The sequence below is a fragment of the Azolla caroliniana genome, unplaced genomic scaffold, assembly GCF_043228905.1.
Source record: "Azolla caroliniana isolate FFs.n. ecotype wild unplaced genomic scaffold, voAzoCaro1.0.p SCAF_1076, whole genome shotgun sequence".
NCBI lineage: Eukaryota > Viridiplantae > Streptophyta > Polypodiopsida > Salviniales > Salviniaceae > Azolla > Azolla caroliniana.
Window position 1 is genome coordinate 1 of NW_028231511.1, and position 12,328 is coordinate 12,328.

Here is a 12,328-nt window from a genome sequence, read left to right on the forward strand (position 1 = left end):
ATGCTAATGTCTTCTAAGGCCAAATTTGGCCCATGAGACAATTGGTTTACAACAAAATGGGGTGTTTACCCAATCATCGAAGATAAAATAAAATAAAATAAAATAGGACCTAAGCTAAAAGAGATAGATAGATAGATAGATAGCGAGAGCCAAGAGAGAGAAAAGAAAGGCGAAAGAGAAGGAGGAAGTGATAGGAGATTTTTAAAGACAAGGGCACCTTGAATTCTCCTTGAATTTCCACCAGAAAATGAGGGGTATAAGGGAGGGTTTTTTTGTGGAGTGCAAGGGCTAATGCCATCGAGTGGATTGAAAACTGGCCACGAGGAGGATATCGTGTCGAGAAAGACCCTCCTGGGGAGGATGGGTATATGTCATTTGGTCTGCCCACGAGATGCCCCACGAGAACTTTGAGAATGAATTCCATGAAGGCACATTACATTACATACACGATACTGAAGAAAGAACCTTGGAAAAACCTACCCCCTCTGGGCTCTGTGCACCAAGAGAAGAAGAAGAAGAAGAAGAAGAAGAAGAGAATGGGGGCTGGAGGGGCATTTGTTTTGTAAAATAAGTGAAAGGGTAGTTTCTGTAAATATAAGAAGCCCTCGCATATTCATTCATTCCCCTTTCCCTTCTCTTTTCTTCTCTCTCTCTCTCTCTCTCTCTCTCTCTCTCTCTCCACAATTGCAGTAGAAAGTTCTGTAGCAGCAAAATCGTTCGATCGAGCTCCGCGATGGCTTCTAAAACCCTTACCATAGGCTCTCCTGCTCCCTACTTCCAGGTGCTCATCATCATCATCATCATCATCATCTTCCTTCTTTCTTCATCTTCTTTCTTTGATTCTTTGTTTCTTTGTTTCTTTGATTTTGATTTTACCTCGCACACAGTTATTTACCTCTTTTCTTTTCTTCTTGTTCTTCTCTCTCTCTCTCTTGCAGCTTCCGGAGCCTTTGAGTGGAATCACATGGAAGCTTGATGATTATTCTGATAAATCCGCACTTCTGGTATGAAATCATTCTCTTTCTCCACACACACACACGCAGGTTTTTTTTTTGTAAACAAAAATACATGCTTTTCATCACGATAAGGAAATACGAAACAACCTACGTTGTTTATGTTTTTCGATTATTTTCCTTTAACTTCGCTAGCTTCTTTGAGAAAGTACTGAACATTTGATCTATGTGATCACGAGTATGACTGGAAAATTGACCTTAACATTCTGAAACACTCCTAGCTCTACAAGTACGCTTATTTGCTATGCCTAATGATATTTTCAAGTTGCATAGTGTGTGCTTCAATATGATCTTGAAGAGGACCCCTTCCTAGTTCTATTATGGTACATCGCACTAATATATGCAATTGACACACGTGTGTATGTTATATTATATGTGTACTCATATTTGGATTTGATAGTGTGTGATTTGTAAATTAAAATCCTGAGATGTTGTTATGTTTGGGGAACTTTAAAAAGATTAATATACCAAGCAGTGATATTGCAATAGAATGACATTTTTTATTTTTGGCATCCATATCCTCTAACGCAATAAGAATGATACAATTTAAAATTAGCTTTTTTTTTTCTCGATGATATGTATCATGTCACTTGTAAGGTTAATATTCTTCATCAATCATAGCAGATAATGATACTGCAATTTAATCAGAGTCACGCTCCTCCTAAAATTAAGTAGCATTATTTCACATACCATACATTTTAGGAAAAATGTGAAATTAAAGCTTAAAATTGGATGTTTCACCTTTTGTCTTAAGAAAGAGAGGATTGATTTGTTGAAATTGAACTTAATGCTTTTAAACTTCTTAATATTCATGTTATTGCAAGCTTTATAGGAGTCACTTTAGATAAAATAATGCAAACCCAATCCTAAAATATGAAAAGATTGGGAGGTAATGTGAGAAGAACAACTTAAAACTTTAAGATGGAATCTTAATGCACTGTGGCTTGCTGCCCCATGTAAGACTCTAGAGCAAAGATTATTTATTTTTCAAGTTTCATATTTATGATGCACATGCCATGGATGTTAACATCATATTTTTAACATTTTTCTGCTCAGGTTATCTTCATTTGTAACCATTGCCCATATGTTGTTCATATCAAGGAGGGTTTGTCAGATTTTGCAAAGGAATACTATACTGTATGTTGATCATTTCTGTCTTTCAAGTTGTAGCTGAACACTAATGTTGTAGCTTTATCTAAATTACCAAGATATGTTTATACAGAAATAGGTCAATATTGTGCTGATGCTTGTTCTTCTTTTCTCTGATTGATGTAAAGAAAGGACTGGCTATAGCTGCAATCTCCTCCAACTCAGTGAAGTCACATCCACAGGTATGGGCATATCGCTCAGAACTCTTATTTGAACCACTGAACCATTTCTTATGAAATAAAAAATTAAGGAAAAAATAGACCCCAATGGCTGTTTAAAGAATTACCTAATTGTGTGAAGAAATGTATATATTGCAACTCGCTAGTGGTACATATGCCATAGTTTTTGGCACCTGATGTCTTATGTGTTGGTTAGTTACATAAGCGTTTATAAGTGGCTGATTCTATGATTCTGTCAAGTGTTGGTTACGTATGTATTAATGGTTCTGTCAAATCCTATTCCACACCTGTATCATGCTATTTGAGATTTAAGGAAATGTGAATCAAACACATAAACTTTATCACTCTATTTTAGATTTAATCAAATTTGAATTAAACTCTTAAAATATAGCTTTTAAAATTTAACTCTTAAAATTTAAAGTTGAAAGTATAAAATGTAGAGTATAGATTGTAGGTAAAATAATGAACCCCTAACTTCAGAAGAGAACTCTGCAAATGAAATAGTACAATGTTTCAAACTTTCTCCACAATGTACTGAGCTCATAATAATAATCTCCAAGCTAATATTGACCCCTATGTGCAAAAGAGGATTCCTCTGCAAGGGAGTTAGTACACTTAGCACAATGTATCAAACTTAGTACACTTTTTGGAAAGTCTTTTCACAATGCTTAAAGTGTTTCTACGTTGAAAAGAAATATGGATTTATCAATTATATATATCTTAGTGTATTGGGAATATATTAGTTCATAATCCACTTCAAATGTCAGATTGAATCTGAACTCGTATGTTCTCTTTCTTTTAAATATTTTATATTTTAGGATGGGCCAGAGTTCATGGCAGCTGATGCAAAGAAGTATGACTATGTCTTCCCATATCTCTATGATGAGGTAAGATTTCTTACGGAACATTACTGGATTTTAGAATTGTAATAAACTGTTTGCATTGTTTTGGGTTAGAGAAAATTAATGATCATTCAAATGGGCTTTTGCAAGTGAGGCGTGGATATGCATCTCAGTGCTTTTGTAGTTAATCTGGTTGCATCCTGGAAAGTTCAGTTCCAAAAATGTCTTATTTAAATGTCACAAGATTAGGCATTTTCAATAATAGGGGTTCTGAGATCTCATCTTATCATGGTCCAGAAAAGTTATGTGTGCATTACAAAGATTACTATGTAGGTCTCGACTCTCAGGATAAAAATAAAAATTTAAAATAAAAATTATCCTGTAGATAGGTTTATGGTTCATATCATTTTGGAATATTGATTGCAAAAACACCGTCCAAAAGATAGATGCGTGCTTCACGTCACCAATATTTTAAAAATCATCCAGTAGACAGCATTGTGTTTTCAGTCATCTTGGATCCATTTCTCTTAAACTCATCCATTAAAATCTTGGATGATTTGTGCTTAAAGTCATTCAGTAGATAGAACTATGTTATATTGTCTAGTTTATAAAAGTATTTCAGATAAACTATGCTTAACTATGTTTCCTGATTTGATTGATACAGTCACAAGCAGTAGCAAAGGCGTATGGTGCAGTGTGCACTCCAGACATATTCTTATTCAGAAAGGTATAATCCACGTTCTTGGTAGATGTTTTTGGATCAACGTGACCTTTATGACCAATTCTTTACCTATTTTTGAATGCCCTTTGATCAGGAGGGTGATAAATTTGTCCTTGCCTATCATGGACAATTTGATGATTCTCGTCCTAGAAGTGGAAAGCCAGCGAATGGCCAGTAAGTAATAATACTAGCTTGAAAGTGGAATTTAGCAGCAGTCTCTTATTTGTAACCATCTATGTTTGTCATAGGGATTTAAGAGCAGCAGTGGACTGTATATTGAATGGCAAGGAGATAGACTTCCCTCAAAAACCATGGTAAAGTATTTTGTTCCTATTTTTAGCAGTTGAGCTTATTGCATTTAGCCTAGCTCTAACCAACCCATCATCACGATTCAGGAAAAGAATAAAGGTAGAAACAATTTGTTGTTACTAAGCAAATTGTAGAACATGTTATATTATGTTTCATTCCAAAGAGTTGTGGCTGATGAATATGGAATTTGGAGCGCAATACAGATGCTAACAACCCTGAGAACTGGAGATTTGCAGCTGAAAGCAATTATAAATGCATTTTCATATTAAAATTTGTGTGACAAAAATTTGACACCGAAGAAACCCAATCAAACCATGTTATGGCATAGAGGATTCTAATTAATGTTATAAGGTATGACTCACAATATGTTAAATGCTTTCTTTTATCTTTGTCTTGCAGTGTTGGGTGCAGCATTAAGTGGGGATGAGTGACGAACAACACATTTAGTGAATAGACATGATTTTAATTACAATAACTAAGAGTTCCGAGCATTTAACAGTCAATCGTTGTAAACTAATGAATGTGAAGATTGGATGGTGAATAAGCACTTACTGTGCATATTGTTTATGAATTGCATCCATGTATATTAATTAGTAGGTGTTTTTCACTCTTAAGTGTATGTGAACAACAATGCAATGAAATGCCCCCTACAATATCATATTATAGTGCTTTATATTGAATTTGTTGGTTTTTTGTTTTGATGACAAATGATACAATCTATGGTAACAATGGCAACAGCATTGATCTATAATTTGAAAATTTGGAGAGAGTTTAAACAGTTATATCATTGTATGCACATTATTCGTGTAATTAGATCTGTTTTCACTTCAAGTACTTCCTTCATTTGAATGGCTGTCTACACAATTCTTTCTCTAAAAGCTCAAATATATAATTGTGGTGGTATAGTTGAAAAGCTAAATAGTAAGGCTGCGATTCTTCTTCCTCTGTTAGTTTCTGGCCTTTTACAAGTTGTTAAATAGCTCTGGAGTTCATTCATTTCATGAAATTATGGAGTCGTTTTTATAAATAGCTTTAACAATCAGTACATAAGATTTATAGCTTGCAAATTCACATGCAACTCGTGTTTTTAGACATTTTGGAGGTATGACCCCTAGTTCATTTATCATTGAATAACAAACCTTGAGTAACCTTGGGAGGCATCATCCTTATTTCATTTATCGTCAACTAATATCATTTAGTACCCCTAGTTTCTCTTTATGCAACTATCAAATTCAAAGCATTCACCTATGTGGCAATCTAAGAGATGTGGAGAGAGAGACATGTCATCCAAAATCCAATGAATAATTTTCTATCCAAACCCGATAAATAAATTTCATATATTAGTCCCATGTATACTACTCATTCACCACAATAATACGAATTGAACTAGGGGTTATTCCTCATTGGTATGTTTATGAATCTTTTAGTGATGGTTTATATTACTAGCAAGAAACCATAAGAAAATGTGAAAATTCACAAAAATGTTTAGCTACAAACCCTGCTCAAGAGCATTGAAAGAAAGATTAAAAAATTGTCACGAAAATACCGTGGATAAAGAGACTATGCAATGACTACTTGGGAGAATGCTTGAACAACAAGAATTCACTTAGAGTGGGTTGATTCAAGACAATGATATCCCCAAAATCTAAACCAATTGAAAGATCGCATGTGTTGTGGGGCAACTTTAGGAACAAGACTAAATATCCCAAAATTCGTTCAAGAATGAAGTCTTGGGAAATGACTAGAGGTGTTGTTGTATCCTTTCCAAGGAGTACTTAGCATTGTTGCAATTCCAAAGTAAGTGGTTAGCTGATTTGGAACAAATTCTATATCTCATGCATCTTGCTGTTGCAATGTGAATTTGTTGGAGATTTATCCCAACCGGAAAAACCCCAAGTAAGCAACATGAAAAAGTTTATTTTATGGCAAATCAGTGGGCCAAATTCTTGTTGAATGCTTTTCCACTGAGTGGAATTTAACTACTATCTATAATTGATCACCATGTTGTTTTATGCATGGAGAAGGAAGAAATAACCGATATACCTTGTTGGCTATAATTTCGTTTAGAGGTAGAGTTGTGCGACGAATAGTCAATTTCTAGTCATATAAAGGATTTTGTGTCTCCAGTGGTGAAAAAGGCACTTGATCATGGACCAAAGTTGTCACCAAACCACCTATACATGAGAAATTTCTCTTTGAGAATGACATAGTTTTTACCTATTTGCCCCCACACTAAACAAGATCAGGACCATCATTTCTCATTGGAATCTAGACTTGATAAAGACCCTTTTTAGAAATAAAATGTAACTTTTTGAGTTCTTGATCCACCAATGTAGAAGGGATAAGAGGAGTCAAATGATTACTCTCCAATTGCATCAAATTAATTGATCTTGATCTCATTCTATTCCACTACATATGCTATTTGATTTCTTCCAATTTTGAATTAATTTTGTGGTAATAAAACCTTCATCTTACAAATATTACATATCACGAAGGTGATGGCCCAAGTTCCAAAGAAGTTTGATTTCATGCGTCTACACATACATCCAACAACATGTTTTGCCTTCCAAACTACTTTATGGTCTCTAACATTATGTTTGAATATGCTCTTTGGACTAATTGTTAATTGAAGATTGAATTGCATATATAATTTGTAAGTTGATTGAACTATTATTAATCTCAAATGTAGTGGCCAAGTTGCAAATTTCTAGTAACTTGGGTTTTGGAAAACAAAAAAATAAATAAAAGAAATTCTAATAACTTAATTTTTATCTTCAGTTAATGCAATAACCATTTGCCTTGCTTGTTTGTGTTCTAGGCTCTAGCCTAGTAGATACCCAAGTGGCTTCTAGTTGATCTAGATTGATAATATCTAATGCTTATAAAAAGTTGTGCCACACATACACCTTGAGGGGTAGTGGATAATATCTAATGACAATAATATATTGTGTCACACATACACATCGAGGTGTAGTTGATATATCTAACGACAATTTAAGTTCTGCCACACAACACATTGAGGGGTAGTTGATATTATGTAATGACAATGACTATAATAAGGCGTGCCACCGTGCCATGCATGCACATTGAGGGTTTGGAGTAAACAAGTAATTGTGTTGTCAAGGTTACATGATTGTAAAGCATCCATAGCAATGAGCAGGTGTGTGGATCATTGTGAGACAAAAAAAAGTATCATCAATGTAGGCCTGAATTGTAAAATGCTTACTATAGGACAATGGCAAAACTTGGAAAAAACCAACTTAAACTATTTTGTCCATTGGTAGAAGAAGTGGATGTGTTGCAATTGCAAATAAGATGGTACTTGGGGACAACCATGTCTTATTGATTTGAATGAGGTTTATGACTCTGTTACATATCCATAAAGAATACATGTTGATCTTTTTGGCGTAAGCAGATGATGACATTTGACCATTTTTGTCCAAATTCTAATCTTACCATTGTTGACTCGATAAGGTCCTTTTGTATTGTGTCAGAGATTTTCCTGCATCAACTTCCATAGTAAGTATATATTATATTCTTTTGTATATTTTGCATATTCTATTCCATTGTTAGGATTTGCATTATTAGTAGTGATATGTGTCCCAGGTATAACCCATATTGGTTCATTTGGATTCATTTAACTTGAGGTTCTTTACTTCTATTGGTTAACATTTTGGCCACTAGCTTGTAATTTCCCTGTTTGTATGTTAGGCCTTTGTTCGGCGAATATCTCACAAAACTTTCTTTTAGGAAAGAGTTTAATTAGACCTTTTGTCTAAGAGGATGCTATAGTTATTCCACAATGACTTGTTTATCATGCACAATAATGCATCTTTTAGCATATACCAAAGTTCACACACAGTTCTAAGGTGATTGCATTCCATCTTTAGGCTTCTCATTTCTCAAGACCTTTCAATGCTTTTGTAGTCCATCTAATGGGAAGGGTAATCCTAGCCTATTTGCTTCTCCTTAGGTAATCATGGGCTTGAACACGTTGTTGTGGAAATCCATGGCTTGCGGGTCAGCTCGGGCGGGACCACCGGGGTCTCAGACCGGGGAGAAAGGTGATGAGAGAATCAAGCTTCGTTGGTATCAACTACTACGACTAGGGCTCTGGCCTAGTTGTCATCTCTTCATGTCAATGGCTTGGCTTGTCAACTTCGTTTGGCTTGGTCAGTCAAACCAGATCGACTCTTAGTCATTCAGATGGGTCCCGCGGGCCCCCGACCATAGATACAACAACACATTTTACATAGATACAACGCATTATGTATAACTATATGTATATATAAACGACATATTACATCCACGACATCGAGCCGAACGACAACAAATTGGGTACGACGAATATCCTCTAGTGAGCACCCAATCGGGGAGCTCTCGAGCTCGCTCAACGGTTGGACCAAAAACTACCAAAACCTTGAGAGCGTTCGAGCTCTAGAAATATAGAGAACAAAAAAAAGCTATTGACCACAAACCCTAAGCCCCTAGAGAGGACTAAAACCTAAGAGAGAGAGAAAGACCAAAAACCGGGGAGGAGATAAGAAGAGCCCCTTCACCTCCCTTTATACTATATAGATCAAGGAGGGAGGGCCATTAGTAGTTACCCCACTGCCCAGTGCGTGTGCATGTGCACTAATGTACACATCACATTTACTCCGGACAACTCTTTTGTCCACTTCTGCACCCTTACATTTTCCGTTATTCTCTCTTTTATTCCTATGTACATTTTCTCATGTGCATTTGCAAGTCGTTGCACATCCTCGTTTTATTCGTTGTACCCGATTTTCTCACCGTTGCCGGAAATCTTCATGACAATGTGACAAAAGAATTTCTCGAGCACTTTAAACCTCTTGAATTTTTACAACACTATCTCTAAATATTCTTGGAAAATAATCCACACATTTATTTTATTTTATTTAAAGAAGATTTTAAATAATCCCACACATTTAAGTGCTAGTTGTTGTTGGTTATTAGTCCATATCCCTTGCTAAGTTTTTAATTATTTGATTGTTTCTCTTTATTTAGAACTTTGTAGACTTTTAACGATGTCTTTAGAGGAGGATGCTTGTTGCCCAGTGAGATTTAACAAGAAAATACCATGAATACGTGAGATTTAACAAGAAAATACCATGAATACGTGAGATTTAACAAGAAAATACCATGAATACGTGAGATTTAACAAGAAAATACCATGAATACGTGAGATTTAACAAGAAAATACCATGAATACGTGAGATTTAACAAGAAAATACCATGAATACGTGAGATTTAACAAGAAAATACCATGAATACCATTAAACGCTTGAGTGGGATTAAAACTTGCTTCTAAATTAACAATCTAGTAGAACTTCCTTTGCGTGTATAAAACATTATATAGCCGACTAATTTGTTTGCCCAAAAAATTAGTATTGTTAATGTTCTTGAACACAAACAAGATTTGGTCCATTGAGCTAGTAATTATTTCCATTTTCCAGGGTTATAGTATCTTATAGCTTCCCCTTATATTATAAGCAACACACTTCAATTCAACATACTAGGTTCATTCAAGTAGATATTAGTGTCCCACAAGATGCAAAACTAATTTATGCTACATGCTCACAGAGGACAAGCAAGTCTTGCTAAACTTGTTGCAATTGATCACAAGAAATGTTTATGATTCCTTGAGAAATTTAAAACTTCCACCCAAACTAGACATTGATGTCTTATCAATTTTTGATAATCTTTCATTAATGATCATGGCAAAACATGAGTGAGACTCTTGTAAAACAATTGCTTGGGTTTTGCTTCATTCAATAACACCTTGTAGAAGCCTCAAGCATCAAACTACAATCCACTTAATGTATATTGTTAAGGAAAATAATGTTATACTTTTTAGTTTTAACAGCTGTGTAAGGCTTAGTTTTCTAACTTAAAATATTGGTCATAGGACAAATATATGTAAGAAACTTGACCATTTTGTAGTTTGTGGAGGACTACCATTTATTAGGTAAAAATAGTTAATGGCCAATAAGATTGTAATGTGAGAGGAACCCTTTAGGTTTTCCAACTTGCATAAAAGGGCAAGCGCTCTTATGTAGAAGGCGTCTTTGGGTGCCCAACTATGGGGCTGATTTTTGGATCTCATTCTACCCTTTTTATATTCAATAAGAGCCACTTTTCTTGTTAAGTATCTAACATCCATGATCCAGGACAAGAACCATGAAGACATCGTCACAAGAATACATAGAAATATCAAAGGAACACTAGAAAAAAGGGGGAGATAGTCTCACCCTAAACTAGAGGGCAAATGACCTACCATTTGGAAAATCGTCTCAAAGACTGTCCTTCAACCATCATTCATCCTCTCATTTTGGATTAGCTTCTTTCTTCTTGCTAGACATAATGATCATTATTTACTAGCTAAAGTTTTACATAAAAACTTGCATTCACATTGAAACTAGTACCACAAATTCTTCTTCAAACCCTACTTTCTATGCCATACACATGCTCGCTTGCTTTGTCTTTCACATGTGTGAATGACTTCTCTGTGAAAACATATATTTGTACTTGATGTGGGCGCGGTGGATGTAATGCATGCAACATCAGACAACGGCAACGACAACAACAACAATTGTGGTTAAAACGGTAGGGGCTACAACTACTACAATGACAACAATTGTGAAGGCGATGGAAAGCACTCACTGCTTCATCAACAATGGTAGAGCTTATGCGTCTCCCTCTCAACTATTCTTTTTCTCAATGTTTCTCTAGAAATATTGTGATGATAATGTAACTATTCTTTACTACCACTACATGATGCAATAATGTGCATCTTTAAGATGGCTAATGTTCAAGTAGTACCTCTAATCGAAGACATTAAGAGTATCGTGAGTAAAAGGAATGAATTTAAAAGAGATGGCCGAAGTTTCAACTGGACTTGAATTATGGGTGCAGGGTAGTTCACATCTTCATAGATATGTCTATGTCACCAAGTCTTTCTATGAGACAATGCCTAGATCGTGATACAAATGACACTCGTGATGAGTGCTACCCAAATTAATAGGTACAAACTAGCTTTGCATTCGTGCCAGAGGGAATACAGTTTACCATAAAACCGTAGATAGAGGAGGAATACCTTTGAGGGATGGTGAGGGTCAATGAGTGAATGGAGAACAAGAGCTCAAGCCATTAGGTGTAGGCACAACGAGGTTGAATTTTCAGCGTTGTTTCTGTTTGACCCGAGGTTGATCGATGTAGCCATGAGTAGGTTGAATTGAGCTCCCCAAGAAATGGGAGAAGAATCAAATCTTTGGCTACATGCCTAGTGAAGAATGAGCCGTCGACTTGTGGGTAGGGGGGGAGTCGGGACCCTTGAGGCCATTACGAAAGTGAGTCTACAAACCCAAAGCATTAGTTACATACATACATTTATACACATACAAGTATACCAATGGATACACATACACATACACATACACATACACATACACATACACATACACATACACATACACATACACATACACATACACATACACATACAAAGCCTTAGAATTAGAAACCAACATATACATATGCATTTGTGAACACATATACATATACATGTACATATACTGTTATACATATACATATACACAGCCTTAGAATTAAAAGCCCACATTGACGGGGAGCTATGTATTTGTGGACACATAGACATATACATATACATATACATGTACATATGTATATACATATACATATACCGTATACGTATACATATTCAAAGGCTTAGAATTAGAATACCAGACTGACGGGAAGCTATGCTTATGTGGATATGGCAGCTCTGATGAAGAGCTTCTAGAAGCTTTCCAGAAAAACAATTCTTGGGACCCGTCAGAATCCTGTTCATTCTCCAAAGCTTCGATGGACATGGCAAAATCTTGGAACTTACCCATACGCCATAGCATCGAAAACTCTGCTAAGACCCACCTTCCCTTCCTTCCCCTGCACTCAAAAAGCTTCAAAACACTGCAAATTGTTTCTACTTCAGAACCCAAATCATCACAAAATGTGGTTTTAGAAGAACCTATGAGTAGTGCATCTTCTGGTTCGTCATTATATTTGCATGATCAGAAGAGAGAAGGTTTTTTTATG

General features: G+C 35.6%; 1 protein-coding gene across 1 annotated transcript; it reads left to right on the forward strand.

Moving 5' to 3' along the window:
- The first annotated feature begins 640 nt into the window (after positions 1 to 640).
- On the forward strand, positions 641 to 4,910 carry LOC147847392 (uncharacterized). Its single transcript, XM_087339246.1, has 9 exons — positions 641 to 781; positions 939 to 1,004; positions 2,070 to 2,150; positions 2,291 to 2,344; positions 3,160 to 3,228; positions 3,848 to 3,910; positions 3,999 to 4,078; positions 4,153 to 4,218; positions 4,613 to 4,910. Exons 1-9 carry the CDS (start codon positions 734 to 736, stop codon positions 4,638 to 4,640), a joined length of 555 nt encoding a protein of 184 aa, XP_087195372.1. The 5' UTR covers positions 641 to 733; the 3' UTR covers positions 4,641 to 4,910.
- Positions 4,911 to 12,328: the final 7,418 nt, after the last annotated feature.

Excerpts from the sequence above, each read along its gene's own strand:
- LOC147847392 (XM_087339246.1), top strand. The coding sequence starts at position 734 with ATGGCTTCTAAAACCCTTACCATAGGCTCTCCTGCTCCCTACTTCCAG. Across the intron at positions 2,345-3,159 it reads CAGTGAAGTCACATCCACAG|GATGGGCCAGAGTTCATGGC; the intron begins GTATGGGCATAT and ends TTTATATTTTAG. Across the intron at positions 3,911-3,998 it reads ACATATTCTTATTCAGAAAG|GAGGGTGATAAATTTGTCCT; the intron begins GTATAATCCACG and ends CCCTTTGATCAG.